General features: G+C 37.3%; 2 protein-coding genes across 4 annotated transcripts in view; both read left to right on the top strand.

Annotated features, from left to right (window-relative positions):
- TTC28 (tetratricopeptide repeat domain 28) overlaps window positions 1-16430 on the top strand; it is a 740148-nt gene that overhangs the window by 417155 nt on the left and 306563 nt on the right. The window lies entirely within an intron of this gene.
- On the top strand, window positions 8782-16309 carry LOC117096129 (60S ribosomal protein L32-like; the record flags this gene model as incomplete). The annotated part of the gene is made up of 3 exons (XM_033233097.1): window positions 8782-8786; window positions 14410-14415; window positions 15797-16309. Coding segments are annotated over 3 exons (477 nt in total), but the record flags the coding sequence as incomplete, so codon positions are not given.

Raw genomic sequence — 16430 nt, 5'->3', positions numbered from 1 at the left:
TCTTCCCATTCCTCTCCCTCAACCCCCACCAGTAACCACCATTCTGTCTATGCTCTGCTTGTATGAATTCAGCTACTTTAGACTCCATATATAAGTGAGATCATGTAGTAATTTTCTTTCTGTGTCTGGCCTGTTTCACTTAACATGATATTCTCCAAGTTCATCCATGTTATTGCAAATGTCAGGATTTCCTTCTTTTTTAAGGCTGAATAACATTCCAGTATACGTATGTGTCTGTGTGTGTGAGCTATAACTTCTTTACACTTTCATTTCTTGATAGATACTTAGGTTGTTTCCATATCTTGGTTGTTGTGAATAATGCTGCAGTGAACAAGGGCATTTCTCAATTTTTAAGGTTGTTTTTGATTGCTGCTGCTTACCTACCCATGTTTTACTGGAAATTTTTATCTCTGTATCCCTGAAACCAGCCACCAATTTTTAAGACTGGAGTTAATATTGGTTTAGAACATACAGGAATGTACAAAATATCTAAAGGAAACTATTTTAGCAATATGTATTTTATCTAGGTTCAGAGTTTTAGTTGGCCATTCTGAGATTTAATTCAGTTAAGTGTGATGTCTTCTCATAAGGCACCTAATACTGTGCTTAGGGTTCAAGGTCTGGGTAGTGTGGTGTGGGGTTACTCCCTCTGAGGGACTTACTTTCTTTTTGAGGCAAGCTTTAATACATGAAAATGTTAAAACCTTGTTTCAATAATAAATGATGAATGCCCTCTTAATCACTGCTGAAATTCTGGAATTCTAGAGGGGTAGAGACTGGTAGAAACTTGAGGAAGCTTTGTGAAACAGGTGAAACTTGAAATGTGATCCTAAACTCTGGTTAGCGTATCAGTCGTGTTTTGCTGAGTGATAAGAGAGTTTGTGGCTTTAGCAAAGATCCGATATTTACCACAATCCTATTCAATATAGTCACAGAATCTTGTTTTTTATAAAAGTTAATATAGTGTTGGTACAGTGGCTCATGCCTGTAATCCCAGCACTTTGGGAGGCCAAGGTGGGCAGATTACTTGAGCCCAGGAGTTGGAGGCCGAGGTGGGCAGATTACTGGAGCCCAGGAGTTTGAGACCACCTTGGGCAATATAGTGAAACCTGGTCTCTGCAAAAAATACAAAAATTAGTTGGATATGGTGACACATGCCTGTAATCCCAGCAACTCAGGAGGTTGAGGTGAGAGGATTGCTTGAGCCTGGGAAGCCAAGGTTGCAGTGGGCCAAGTTTGCACCACTGTACTCCAGTCCGGGCAACAGAGAGAGATCCTGTCTCCAGGAAAAAAAGTTAATATTTATTAGTTTTATCCAATTACATAACGATTAAAAATAACTAATTATAAGCCTACCAGACTGTTAACATTTTTGGTATGCTCTTTTAGTCATACATGTAATGTTAACATTTTTGGTATGCTCTTTTAGTCATATATGTAATTATGATTGTTTATATATATTCAAACAAAAATGGAAATCCTCTTGGAGTGCTGTTTTATAACTTTTTGCACTTATGTTTTTCCACTTATAACACATTTCTTCATTTTATTTTCTACTGAAATTCTTATGACTTTCTCATAATTCATTTCATCTATTTTCCTACTGTTATGTATTTAGGTCATTTCAAAAGTTTTGGTATTATAAAATCTGGAAAAATATCCTTGTAGGTAAATCTTTAAACACATCTCTTATCATTTCCTTTAGTTAAATTATTAGAAGTGGGCTGGTTTGGAATAAACATAGTAAGGCTTCTTATACCTATTGCTAATTGCTCCCTGGAAAGCTGCATCTGTTTCAGGCCTATCAGCAATGTATCAGAGGTTTCATTTCCCTGCACTGGCCAACTCTGGGCATTAATATTAAAACCAAAAAGTCAATTTAATAGGTTAAGAAAAAGGTGATATCTTATTATGTTAATTTGCATTTCTTTGACCACTACTTGGGTTGACTGTTTTTTAAAATTTCTTTTATGAAGAGCTTTATGCTTCTATTTCCTTTATAAAGAACTATAATACTCTTAACCTATTTTCTTCTATAGTGGTATTGGTTATTTTGTATTGGTCTGATTCTGGGCATTGCTGTGTCATCCCACTGAGCTGTTAGGCACTTTGTGTTCTAATAACACACAGTTTTAATTATTATTGCCCTATAATACATTATATTTGCTAGAGAAGTCCTATACCTTTATTCTTTTTTTTTAATGTCTAGGATATTCTTGTCCCCTTACCCCATAAATGAACTTTAAAATCATTCTGTTAGATTTTAGAGAATGATTCATTGAGGTGTCTATTGGAATTGTATGGAATTTGCATATTACTTATGAATAAATTGATGTCTTTTTAATAGTCAGTCTTCCGTTTAGTTGCCTGGTCTATCTCTCCATTTATTCTTACATGTCCCCTCACTGATCTACATTTTTAAGGAGTTTTTCTTTTGCTATACACTTCATGTATCTTATTGGAAATGAGATATTTTTCATTGTGTGTGTGTGTCTTTCTTTTTTTTGAGACAAGGTCACTCAGGCTGGAGTGCAGTAGTACAATCATGGCTCACTGCAGCCTTGACCTCCTGGGCTCAATTGATCCTCCCACCTCAGCCTCCCAAGTAGCTGGGACTACAGGCACAGGCCACCATGCCTGGCTAATTTGAGAAAATTTTTTGTAGAGCAAGGTCTCACTATGTTGCCTAGGCTGGTCTTGAAGCAGTTGGCTCAAGCAGTTCTCTCACCTTGGCCTCCCAAAGTGCTCGGGTTATAGACATGAGTGACCACGCCAGGCCCTCATTGTGATTTTTTTAAAAAAAATAGTTATTGATGGTATATAGGAAAGGTGTTTATCTTGCATGTTTTGTCACTGGCTATATGAAAATTATATTAGTGCATAATTTTTTGTTGATTCTCTTGTAATGTGAATTATTTGAAGATAATGATAATTTTGTACATTTCTGTTCTTATGTTACACTCCTGATTTTTTCCTCTTAATGATTGTGCTAATTAGAACTTTGAGAACACTCCCAAACAGCAGTCGGACCATCTTCAATATAAAAAGTTCAGGTAATACAGATTTTATGATTATCCTATTCTTACATTGTACCTGTGACCCTAAATTATACCTTGTTTGCCCTTTTGCATCATTTTGATAGTGAAATAAAATACAGTACACTGCCTTTTGAAGCAAAAATTAATACTGTAAATGCTATGAGTGGGAAGGATACGAAACTGCACCTTTCTGCCTCTTGCATCTTTGGCTATAATAAGTTTTAGGATTTTCCAAAGTAGCTAGATAGCAGCCTGAAAGCAGTTTGTCTGCCTACGTTTGAAAAGCAATAGGTTTTCTTTAAAAAAAAAATTTTTTTTTTTGAGATGGGGTCTCACTCTGTCGCCCAGACTGGAGTGCAATGGTGCCATCTCGGCTCATTGCAACCTCTGTCTCCCAGATTCAAGCAATTCTCCTGCCTCAGCCTCCCAAATAGCTGAAATTACAGGTACGCACCACCATGCCCAGCTAATTTTTATTTTTAGTAGAGACAGGGTTTCACCATGTTGGCCAGGCTGGTCTCACTCTCCTGACCTCAGGTGATCCACCTGCCTTGGCCTCCCAAAGTGTTGGGATTACAGGCACGAGCCACTGTGCCTGGCCAAAAAAAAATTTGTTTTAATTTTATTGTTTTTTAAAGTCAGAGTTCTTGCTACATTGCTCAGGCTGTAGTGCAGTGGCTATTCACAAGTGTGAGCATAGTACACTGTGGCCTTAAACTCCTGGCCTCAGGCATTCCTCCTGCCTCAGCCCCCTGAGTGACTGGGACTACAGGCACACCAATGCGGCTTAATAGGTTTTCTTTTCTACTGTTGCTCTCAGATGCTTAATAAGGGAGGTGGTATCTTCTCCACAGGATTTTTTTATTCTGGCTAACCTTCTATCTACTTTAATGGTTTCAAAATTAATTTTGCTTGCCCCACAGAGGCCCTCCTGTGAGTTAATATTGTCAGAAGGGTACATAAATTACATAGTATTGGAGATAGTATTCTCTATTCAGGAAATCTGATATACAAATATGCTGGTAACTCCGAAGTATTTTTTATCAGTCTGATTTGTCTCTTGAGCTTCATACTCTCATCTGCCTCCTGGATACGTACCTTCAACTCTGTTGATTGAGCCCTCAATTTGTGCCTATTTCTGCATTCACCATTGTCCTCTTGCCCAAACCACCTCCTCCCCTCACTCTCATGTTTGGTTGGTTACTTGATTCTCTTCTTTCTGTATTAGAAATCTCTTTCCTGTCTCCTCCCATATCTTTTACCTAGACTGTTGCAGTACCCTCCTCTCAGAACTTTCCACACCTTTTAATAGATATTCTTATGCAAGTGGAGGAGAAAGGATGTGTACTATGTGGGTCTATGAGCAAAGTCCGAAGCTGCTGCCATGAGTAATTTCTTTCCAATATAGGATAGTGGTTGAGAGTGTGAAATTAGATATTCAACAAAGTTGGGCTTGAGTTTTGGCTCTGCCACTTATTACCATGTGACCTAAAAATTATATAACTTTTTTTTTTTTTTTGAAACGGAGTCTCGCTCTGTTGCCCAGACTGGAGTGCAGTAGTGTGATCTTGGCTCACTGCAAGCTCCGCCTTCCGGGTTCACGCCATTCTCCTGCCTCAGGCTCCCAAGTAGCTGGGACTACAGGCACCCGCCACCACGCCCAGCTAATGTTTTTTGTATTTTTTAGTAGAGACGGGGTTTTACTGTGTTAGCCAGGATGGTCTTGATCTCTTGACTTCGTGATCCACCTGCCTTGGCCTCCCAAAGTGCTGGGATTACAGACGTGAACCACTGTTCCCGGCCTGTACAACTCTTTTAAGTGTACTGATGGACTCATGAGTTGTTTCCAGTTTGGAGCTGTTATAAAAATGCTGCTGTAAAATTTTTGTGAATATCTTTTGATGAGCATTAGCACTTATTTCTATTAAGTATTTGTTCATACATATGATGTTTAGATTTAGGAAGTTTTGCCAGTTTTCCAAAGTGGTTATATCAAGTTATATCATCAGCAATGTAAAGAATTGTTAAACCTTAATTACAACATTTAAAAAGTAAAAAGAAAAAGGTATATGGAAACACGCATCTGAGCAAATAACTCTATGTGTAGTTTAATGGAGGAATTGATTCTTATTGTATCTATTTTGCTTATTGTTGTGAGAATTAAATGAGTTCACATAAAGCGCTTGATGAGGATAGTGCCTTAGACATAATTAGGATGCAAAAGGGATGCTATTGTTATTATTGATGTTATTGCCATCATTATTTAAATTACTCATATGAATATTGCGTATGACTACATTGTATCAGTGTTTGTTTTAGTGTGAAGTTGTTTTTCCCTAAATATTCAAGTAAACAAGATATTCCTGAAAAAGTGCTGTAGATTTTATTAGATAGCTTTGCATACCTCTTGTCACACTGGGATATGTAACTATTCTAATTTGTGAAGCCCTGTTTTAACCCTGTCCTGATTCTAGTTTCTTCTTGATCTAGTCCATCTTCTATAAGCTCTTTGAGTTATCCTTCTAAAATTTAGTTCTGATCATGAATTACATCATCAGAAAAAGCGTACTTAAATTTAGCCTTTGACAGCTTCCTTTTCTCTCCAGGATAAAGTACAAACCCCTTCATAAACTTTTCTTACTACTTTTCTTCAACTGCTCTGAATATTGTACACCTTTTAATCTGTTTATGCAAGTCTACTGACCTTCTGCTTTTACCCTTCTGTACCTTTACTCTTTCTGGTCTCTGCATAGAAGGCCTCATCTTTGACTCCTTAGCAACATTTTTCTTTTTCAGGTTTAGTTGTCATTTCTACCACATTGAAGCTATCTTTCTCAGTTCTCATCTTCTCTACCTAATATCTTATCAAATGTTAGTTAAGTACGATTTATCAATACTTTTGTTTGTTAGAGCCTTTTGTGTCTTGTTTAAGAAAATGTTTGTGTATCCCAAGGTCATTGCATTTAGATTTACTGCCACTTGGAATTAACTTGTTTGCGTTGAGGTAGAAATCAAAGTTCATATTTTTTTCCCACATGGATATCCAGTTGACCCAGCACTCTATATTCATGAGACTGTACTGCATGTTACTTTTGTCGTAAGTAAGATATATGATATATATATATGAAGACTCCGCTCTGTTAATAATTTTGTCTGTCTTTGTGACAATAGTAAATTGCCTAGTTATTGTAGCTTTTTAATGAATCTGGATACTTGATAATGTAATTTTTATACCTTTGTTCTACTTCAAGATTGCTGAAGATATTCCAGGTTCTTTACATATATGTGTATCTTTGAATTAGCTTGTCAGTTCTCCTTTTCTCTGCTTAAACATCCTGCTGGAATTTTGACTGGGATAGCATTGAATCTATGAATATATTTTAATGTTATATTCCATAAACATGGTATATTTTTCCATTTATTTAGGCCTTGTAGAATTTCTTCCAGCAGTGTTTTATTCTTTTCAGTGTAGAACTATTACATATAGTTTCTTAATTTTATCCTTAGGTTTTGTGTGTGTGTGTGTGTGTGTGTGTGTGCGCGCTTGCTCACTATTGTAAATGGTATTTTTAAATTTTATTTTTCCCTAGTTCCCTTCCTTGATCCGGAGATTCAGCAACCCTGGGAACAGTGTTATTTGCTCAGCCATCTGTATTCCCATACTACTTGTTTTTTTATCGTTCTAGTTTTATCATTCCATAAGTAATATATGAGTTAGTTATTGATGTAAAAGATTTAAAAACTGTCTTTTCCAGAAGTAACCACTGTTACTAATTTGAAGTGCATTCTCCTAGACTTATACTGCTCATTGTGGTAGCTACTTCCACATATGGCTATTGAGCATTTAAAATGTGGGTAGTTTGAATTGAGATGTGCTGTAAATGTAAAATATGCTCTGGAATTCAAGGCTTAGAATGAACAAAAAGAATGTAAAGTATCTCATTATTAATTTTTTGTATTGTTTAATATAGTGATAATATTTTGGCTACATTGGATTTAAATGTGTTATTAAAATTAATTTTACTTTTTTTTGATTTTTATTTTATTTTATTTATTTATTTTTTTATTATACTTTAAGTTCTAGGGTACATGTGCATAACATGCAGGTTTGTTACATATGTATACTTGTGCCATGTTGGTGTGCTGCACCCATCAACTCGTCAACACCCATCAATTCATTATTTATATCATGTATAACTCCCAATGCAATCCCTCCCCCCTCCCCCTCCCCATGATAGGCCCCAGTGTGTGATGTTCCCCTTCCCGAGTCCAAGTGATCTCATTGTTCAGTTCCCACCTATGAGTGAGAACATGCGGTGTTTGGTTTTCAGTTCTTGTGACAGTTTGCTAAGAATGATGGTTTCCAGCTGTATCCATGTCCCTACAAAGGACGAAAACTCATCCTTTTTTATGACTGCATAGTATTCCATGGTGTATATGTGCCACATTTTCTTAATCCAGTCTGTCACAGATGGACATTTGGGTTGATTCCAAGTCTTTGCTATTGTGAATAGTGCCGCAATAAACATACGTGTGCATGTGTCTTTGTAGTAGAATAATTTATAATCCTTTGGGTATATACCCAGTAGTGGGATGGCTGGGTCATATGGTACATCTAGTTCTAGATCCTTGAGGAATTGCCATACTGTTTTCCATAATGGTTGAACTAGTTTACAATCCCACCAACAGTGTAAAAGTGTTCCTATTTCTCCACATCCTCTCCAACACCTGTTGTTTCCTGACTTTTTAATGATTGCCATTCTAACTGGTGTGAGATGGTATCTCATTGTGGTTTTGATTTGCATTTCTCTGATGGTGAGTGATGATGAGCATTTTTTCATGTGTCTGTTGGCTGTATGAACATCTTCTTTTGAGAAGTGTCTGTTCATATCCTTTGCCCACTTTTTGATGGGGTTGTTTGTTTTTTTCTTGTATATTTGTTTGAGTTCTTTGTAGATTCTGGATATTAGCCCTTTGTCAGATGAGTAGATTGCAAAAATGTTCTCCCATTCTGTAGGTTGCCTGTTCACTCTGATGGTAGTTTCTTTTGCTGTGCCGAAGCTCTTTAGTTTAATTAGATCCCATTTGTCAATTTTGGCTTTTGCTGCCGTTGCTTTTGGTGTTTTAGACATGAAGTCCTTGCCCATGCCTATGTCCTGAATGGTACTACCTAGATTTTCTTCTAGGGTTTTTATGGTATTAGGTCTAACATTTAAGTCTCTAATCCATCTTGAATTAATCTTCATATAAGGAGTAAGGAAAGGATCCAGTTTCAGCTTTCTACTTATGGCTAGCCAATTTTCCCAGCACCATTTATTAATTAGGGAATCCTTTCCCCATTTCTTGTTTCTCTCAGGTTTGTCAAAGATCAGATGGCTGTAGATGTGTGGTATTATTTCTGAGGACTCTGTTCTGTTCCATTGGTCTATATCTCTGTTTTGGTACCAGTACCATGCTGTTTTGGTTACTGTAGCCTTGTAGTATAGTTTGACCAAAATAATAAGAGCTATTTATGACAAACCCACAGCTAATATCATACTCAATGGGCAAAAACTGGAAAAATTCCCTTTGAAAACTGGCACAAGACAGGGATGCCCTCTCTCACCACTCCTATTCAACACAGTGTTGGAAGTTCTGGCTAGGGCAATCAGGCAAGAGAAAGAAATCAAGGGTATTCAGTTAGGAAAAGAAGAAGTCAAATTGTCCCTGTTTGCAGATGACATGATTGTATATTTAGAAAACCCCACTGTCTCAGCCCAAAATCTCCTTAAGCTGATAAGCAACTTCAGCAAAGTCTCAGGATACAAAATTAAGGTGCAAAAATCACAAGCATTCTTATACACCAGTAACAGACAAGCAGAGAGCCAAATCAGGAATGAACTTCCATTCACAATTGCTTCAAAGAGAATAAAATACCTAGGAATCCAACTTACAAGGGATGTAAAGGACCTCTTCAAGGAGAACTACAAACCACTGCTCAGTGAAATAAAAGAGGACACAAACAAATGGAAGAACATACCATGCTCATGGATAGGAAGAATCAATATCGTGAAAATGGCCATACTGCCCAAGGTTATTTATAGATTCAATGCCATCCCGATCAAGCTACCAATGAGTTTCTTCACAGAATTGGAAAAAACGGCTTTAAAGTTCATATGGAACCAAAAAAGAGCCCACATTGCCAAGACAATCCTAAGTCGAAAGGACAAAGCTGGAGGCGTCACGCTACCTGACTTCAAATTAATTTTACTTTTTACATTTTTATGGATTACTAGAAAGTTTAAATTATATTTATGACATATTATTTTTCTATTAGTGGGGTTCTAGTCCACCTTCTATGGATTTAAATATACATGTATACAAATGTATTGTTTTATTTTTCATAAATGGGAATGTGATGTTGTTCTTCAAATGATTTTTTTTCTTAATAATCTTGAACCTCTTTTCATGTCAGCACACATGGATCAACTACATTGTTTTGAACTTCTGTGTACTGCTATGTATTATGGGTGCACCATTCGTCCACTGTTGAAATTCAGGGAGTTGTTTTGGTTTTCTTGTTGTTTTCTTGCCATTACAAACGTGGTTGCAGTAAAAAAGACCATATATAAGTCTCTTTGTATACATTTAGAACTAGAATAGCATCTGAGAAGTGGGATTCCTGGGTCAACAGGTGTCTTGTACATTATATTACTTAAAAAATTTTATTCAGCCTTATTGAAGTATAATTACTGAATACAAATTGTATGTATTCAAGATGTACAATGTGATTGTTTTATATATGTATACATTGTGAAATGACCATAATCAAATTGATTAACAATTAAGTGTCGTACTTAGTTATCATTTGTATGTGTTGGGGGTGGTGAGGACACTTAAGATCTATTATTTTAGCAAATTTTAAGTAAACAATAGAGTATTATTAACTATAGTCACTATACTGTGTGTTAGAGTCCCCAGAACTTATTTATCTTATAACTGAAGGTTTGTACTATTTGACCAACATCTCCCCATTTCCCTCACCCCAAGCCCTGGCAACCTCTGTTCTACTATCTGCTTCTATGAGTTTGACTTTTTAAAAGTTCTACATATAAGTGGAATTCTGTGTAAGTAAAATCATATAGTATATGTCTTTCTGGGTTACGTCACTTAGCATAATGTTCTTCAGAGTCATCTCTACTGTCTCGCAAATGGCAGGATTTCTTTCTTTTATGGCTGAGTAATATTTCATTGTGCATATATTTTTTGTATGTATGTGTGTATATGTTTGTCTGTACATACACACGCACACACAATGTTTTCTGAATCTATACATCTGACAGACACTTAGGTTGTTTCCATATCTTGGCTATTGTGAATAATGCTTCAGTGAATGGAGTTCAGACGTGTCTTCGACATTGATTTCATTTGCTTTGGATATATACTCAGAAGTGGAATTGCTGGATCATAATGTAGCTCTTCTTAAAGTTTTTGAGGAATGTCTATTTTCTTTTCTTTTTTTTTCTTTTTGAGACGGAGTCTCGCTCTGTTGCCTAGGCTGGAGTGCAGTGGCACCATCTCAGCTCACTGCAAGCTCTGCCTCCCAGGTTCGCACCATTCTCCTGCCTCAGCCTCCCGAGTAGCTGGGACTACAGGTGTCCACCACCATGCCCAGCTAATTTTTTTTTGTATTTTTTTTAGTAGAGACGAAGTTTCACCATGTTAGCAGGATGGTCTTGATCTCCTGAGCTCGTGATCCGCCCGCCTTGGCCTCCCAAAGTGCTGGGATTACAGGCGTGAGCCACCGTGCCTGACCACAGAAGCTTTTTGTGTGATGTAGACCCATTTGCTTATTTTCAATTTGTTATCTACGCTTTTGGTGTCATATCTAGTACATATTTTAAATTAAAAGATTTACCCAAATTGCTCACCAGAAAAGCTGCTCTAAACACCTTAGCACTTGATATCAATCTGTTAGTTTGTTTTTTCAAATTGATTAAGAAACTGTGGCCCTCGGTGATCCATTAGTTACAGCACTTCCCATATATTTGTTTGTAATGGTGTTCTTCTCCCCACTGTAGAATTGGGAGCTTCTGGTTGGAAAGGGGCACGGTTTATTTATTTTAATAATCTCATCCATTTATCCATTCAACATGTTTGTGCTTACTATGTACCAGGTGCTGTAATGCCTTTGGATATAAAGATGAATATGCCATCATTCTTGCCCTTGAAACTCACATCTCCTGGCAAACCTCCTATGGTATTCCAGGCCAGTCATGATAAATGCCTGTTGGTCTGCAGGAAGAACATTGAGGGTGGTAGTAGGTAAAAAGTACTCTCCTCTCCTTGGTTCTTATGAGTGATAATCTTTATTTTACTCAGAGAAGTTGTTGTATGAAGTCGAGTAGTAAATACCAACTCAGTTTAATCATCTGGTCATTTCTGCAGTTACTTTGCTCCTAGTAACTAAAATCTAAAATTCACATTCAATAAGGATACTTCCAACGAGATGTAGTGGCATGCACCTATAGTCTCAACTACTTGGGAGACTAAGGTGAGAGAATTGTTTGAGCCAGGAGTTCAAGGCCAGTCTGAGCAACATGGTGAAACCCTATCTTTAAAAGAAAGGATACTTTTTATATTCTAATGATGCCTTCCACATGAAAAATCTTTTAAAATGAAATTTCATTTTTTTGTGATCGTGAAGAATAAAGGTGAATCATAATCATTATCAATTTGACACCTGTGGGTTTGCATGAACAGTTACTGACCAAAAGAAAAGACTACTTTGTGAGAAAATTGAGCCTGCTGGATTTCCTTTAGGATGTAGCTACAGGAAATTAATTAGATGATTTTTGATGACATCATCCTGACCACAGCACTTTCTCTGAAAACAATGCTATTTTTCTTGGACCTTTTTGCAGACATTTTCTATACTATGTGCTTTATTATATAATTTGCAATAATGCTAATATGAAATCCATACAAAGGCTTGTGGGGTGTGTGTGTGTTTGTGTGTGTGTGTGTGTGTGTGTGTAAGAGAGAAAGAATGTAGTTGAGGTAATTATTTTACTTCTAATAGTACAGGAGAGTGGGTTAAAAGGTAAAAAGCATTCCATTTTAGCAGAGAAACAAATCCTCATAGGGAGTATTGAGTTCATGAGGGGAAGGCTTGGCAACTTTTCTGGGGTGTGTATCTTACAGGCTTTTGAGAAACAAATAGGATTGCTAAACAGTAACTCTCAAATCACTGAAGACTGTAGGACTTGGAAAGTAGATGCTTGTGAAGAATGGAGACAGGACATCAATTTCTTGATGGTGTTCTTTGTATTATAAATCGGCTGAGACTGACTTTTTGGGCCTGTAATGAGTTATAAAAAGCTCTTTTTCTTCTGCTGATAAAATAATTACCACCTCAAAAGAAATTGTACATCCAGGGAATATATGTATATGTATGTGTAATGTATGATATGTTTGCAAATCATTCTGTCCTCAGCTGTTTCATCTTTTCCAACTGTAATTTTCGAAGTTCTACTTTATCATCACTCCATCTATTATATTTTTCATTCTCCTCTGTCAGTCATAATGTTTTGTAGTCTCTTCATATGTAGAGTAGAAGCAACTTGAGATTAGGAATTAGGAGATCTAAATTCAAATCCAGGTTTTGCCACTAGAGGCCTTCTGTCATGGACAGGTCTCTTGTGGAAGCTCTTTGGGCTGCTGGTTCATCACCTGTAAAACAGAAAGACCAGATTATACGATTGTTAGAGCTGGATTGCCCAACGTAGTAGCTGTTAGCCACATGTGGTTATATTAAATTAAATAAAGTAAAAAATTTGGTTTCCCAATCACAATAATCACATTTTAAGTGCAAAAATAGACTAATGTGGCTAGTAGCGGCCATATTCGATAGCACAGAAAATTTTTTTTATCATCTTAGAAAGTTCTGTTGGATAGTGCTTCCAGAGTCTCTTGTACGTTGACTCTTTAATCAGAAGACAAAAAGTGCAGCAATGTGAATCATAGAGTACTTTCATTTTTATATAGTTTATGCTATTTATATTAGGATCATTTTTATCCCCTGTAACTACACAAAGGAAAGAAGATTCTGCTTCTGGCAAAGTCGCTCATATCAGCATGGCCACATAACAATTATAAACTGTGGGCAAAATATAAAACAAACAGCTATATGAGAGTACTAGAGAATAACGAAACAGGCAGAAGCTGGAAGAGAATTAACACTTGGAAAAAGAGAATATCACTGAGTGAATTCCCTGGTTTTATATTTTTTGTTTGTTTTTGTAAGAGTGTAGGCCCCAGTCCTCGAAAACTATATAGAAACTTGTAGCCTTATTGATTGAGGAATCAGAGGGCAGAGTATGGGCCACAAAAACAACCAGAAAGTGACGTGGGAAATCCTGTAAAGGGGAGAGCCATGTAGGGGAGCCCCAAATTCTATGTATAAACTCTGATCAGATCTCTAGGTAGCTCCTAAGCATGTGAGGACAGATTCCAAGCAACTCTTCCAAGGCTGGAAGGACTGAATAGAGATTTCACCTGCTGCCCACTGCAGTAGTAACAGTTTGGTGTTTGAGTTCATCAGGGTTAACTGCTAAAACAGAAAAGTTGATATAGTATAGAATAATATAACAAAATTTCAAGTGTATACAGTGTATCATTCACAATGTCCAGGATATAGTCCAAAGTTATTAGACATATGAAGAAACAGGAAAATATAACTCATACTAAAGAAAAAAGGCATTCAGTGAACCCATCCAGCCCTAAGATGACCCAGATGTTGAAATTAATAGAAAAGAGTTTTAAAAGTTACTGTAACTATGTCCAAATATGTAAAGTAAAATATGCTTATAATGAGTGGATAGGAAATCTCAACAGAGAAATAGAAACTATAAGAAAATAAAATGGAGGCCCGGCACGGTGGCTCAAGCCTGTAATCCCAGCACTTTGGGAGGCCGAGTCGGGCGGATCACGAGGTCAGGAGATTGAGACCATCCTGCCTAACACGGTGAAACCCCGTCTCTACTAAAAAATACAAAAAACTAGCCAGGCGAGGTGGCGGGCGCCTCTAGTCCCAGCTACTCGGGAGGCTGAGGCAGGAGAATGGCGTAAACCCGGGAGGCGGAGCTTGCAGTGAGCTGAGATCCGGCCACTGCACTCCAGCCTGGGCGACAGAGCGAGACTCCCTCTCCAAAAAAAAAAAAGAAAAGAAAATGGAAAAATATAATATCTAAAATCAAATAGTCATTGATGGGCTTAATAAAACGTTAGAGATGACAGAGAAAGAGACATGAACTTGAAGACAGATCAATGGAAAGTATCCAATCTGAAAATCAGAGAGAAAATAGTTTACAAAGAATAAAAAGAGCCTCAGTGCCTTGTGGGACGATATCAAATGGTCTTACATATGTATAATTATATACATGTTACAAAAAGATAAACAGATAATGATGCAAAAGAGAGTATTAGTAGAAATAGTGGCTAAAATTTTCCCCAAATTTAGTAAAAAATAAATTTACAGATTCTAACACCTCAGCTAATCTCAAACAGCATAAATACAAAGAGAACAACACCTAAATGCTGTATATTTACTATAAACCAATTAGAAAACCTTGAAAGCAACCAGAGAAAAATGACACATTAGGTAGAGGGGGAGCAATAATACAGATGATGGCCAATTTCTTATCAGAAATAATGGAGACCAAAGGACAGTAGGAGAAAATCTTCCAAGTGCTGAAAGAAAAAAAATCTGTCAACCCCAGAATTCAATAATCAGCAGAAGTAGTTTTCAAGAGTGAAGGCAAAATAAAAACATTTAAAAATAAGGGAAAACCAAGAAAATTATCAACAGACTTGCACTATAAGAAATGCTAAAGGATTTTTCGTTCTGAAGGAAAATGACATCAAATGGAAACCCAGACCTACAGGGAAATAAAAGGAAAAACTCCAGAGATAATAATAAATATGTTGGTAAATACAAATGATTTTTTGGCTGGGCGCAGTGGCTCTTGCCTATAATTCCAGCACTCTGGGAGGCTGAGGTGGGTAGATCACATGAGGTCAGGAGTTCGAGACCAGCCTGACCAACATGGTGAAATCCTGTCTCTACTAAAAATACAAAATTAGTTGGGCATGGTGGTGCATACCTGTAACCCCAGCTACTTGGGAGGCTGAGGCAGGAGAATCGCTTGAACCCAGAAGGCAGAGGTTGCAGTGAGCTGAGATCGCTCCATTGCACTCCAGCCTGGGCAACAAGAGCAAAATTCCATCTCAAAAAAAAAAACATTTTTTTTTAACTTTTTTCTTTTTTAATTTCTTTAAAATGCATATGGCTAATTAAAGCAAAAAGTATACCGTTGAATTGTAGGATTTATAGCGTACATCAATGTATTGTATTTAATTCTTATATGTTGTTGTTGGGAGCATGAAATGGTATAACCATGTTGGAAAAAGTCTTGCAGTTTCTTTAAAATCTAAACATACACTAACCCTTTGGCCAGCAAGTCTGCTGCTAGATATTTACCCCAGAGAATTGAAAACATATGTCCCTAAAATGGCTTGTATAAGAATGTTTATGGCAGTTTTACTCATAATAGTAAAATCTGAAAATAGCCCAAGTGTTTCTCAATGGAAGAATGGATGTAAAAACGGTATATTTTAAAATATATGTAGCAACAGGAATAAATCTCAAAAACATTAGACGGTGTGAAAGAAATCAGACACCAAAAGACGACATAATTTATAATTCTATTAATAAGAAGTTCTGCTCTCTTCCTCGGCGCTGCCTACGGAGGTGGCAGCCATCTCCTCCTCGGCATCATAGCCGCCCTCAGACCCCTTGTGAAGCCCAAGATGGTCAAAAAAAGAACCAAGAAGTTTATCCGGCACCAGTCAGACCGATATGTCAAAATTAAGTGTAACTGGCGGAAACCCAGAGGCATTGACAATACGGTTCGTAGAAGATTCAAGGGCCAGATCTTGATGCCCAACATTGGTTATGGGAGCAACAAAAAAACAAAGCACATGCTGCCCAGTGGATTCCGGAAGTTCCTGGTCCACAACGTCAAGGAGCTGGAAGTGCTGCTGGTGTGCAACAAATCTTACTGTGCCGAGATTGCTCACAATGTTTCCTCCAAGAACCGCAAAGCCATCGTGGAAAGAGCTGCCCAGCTGGCCATCAGAGTCACCAACCCCAATGCCAGGCTGCACAGTGAAGAAAATGAGTAGACAGCTCGTGTGCATGTTTTCTGTTTAAATAAATGTAAAAACTGCCATCTGGAAAAAAAAAAGAAGTTCTAGAACAGGCAAAACTAATCTGTAGTGAAAACAGTCAGATCAGTGGTTGTCTTTGGAAGCGGAGGTGAGGACAGGATTGACTAGGAAGGGATGTAAGGG

Source organism: Trachypithecus francoisi, unplaced genomic scaffold, assembly GCF_009764315.1.
Source record: "Trachypithecus francoisi isolate TF-2019V2 unplaced genomic scaffold, Tfra_2.0 Lachesis_group14, whole genome shotgun sequence".
NCBI classification, from domain to species: domain Eukaryota; kingdom Metazoa; phylum Chordata; class Mammalia; order Primates; family Cercopithecidae; genus Trachypithecus; species Trachypithecus francoisi.
The sequence above is the reverse complement of the archived record's forward strand: the minus strand, read 5'-3'. Positions and strand labels throughout refer to the sequence as shown.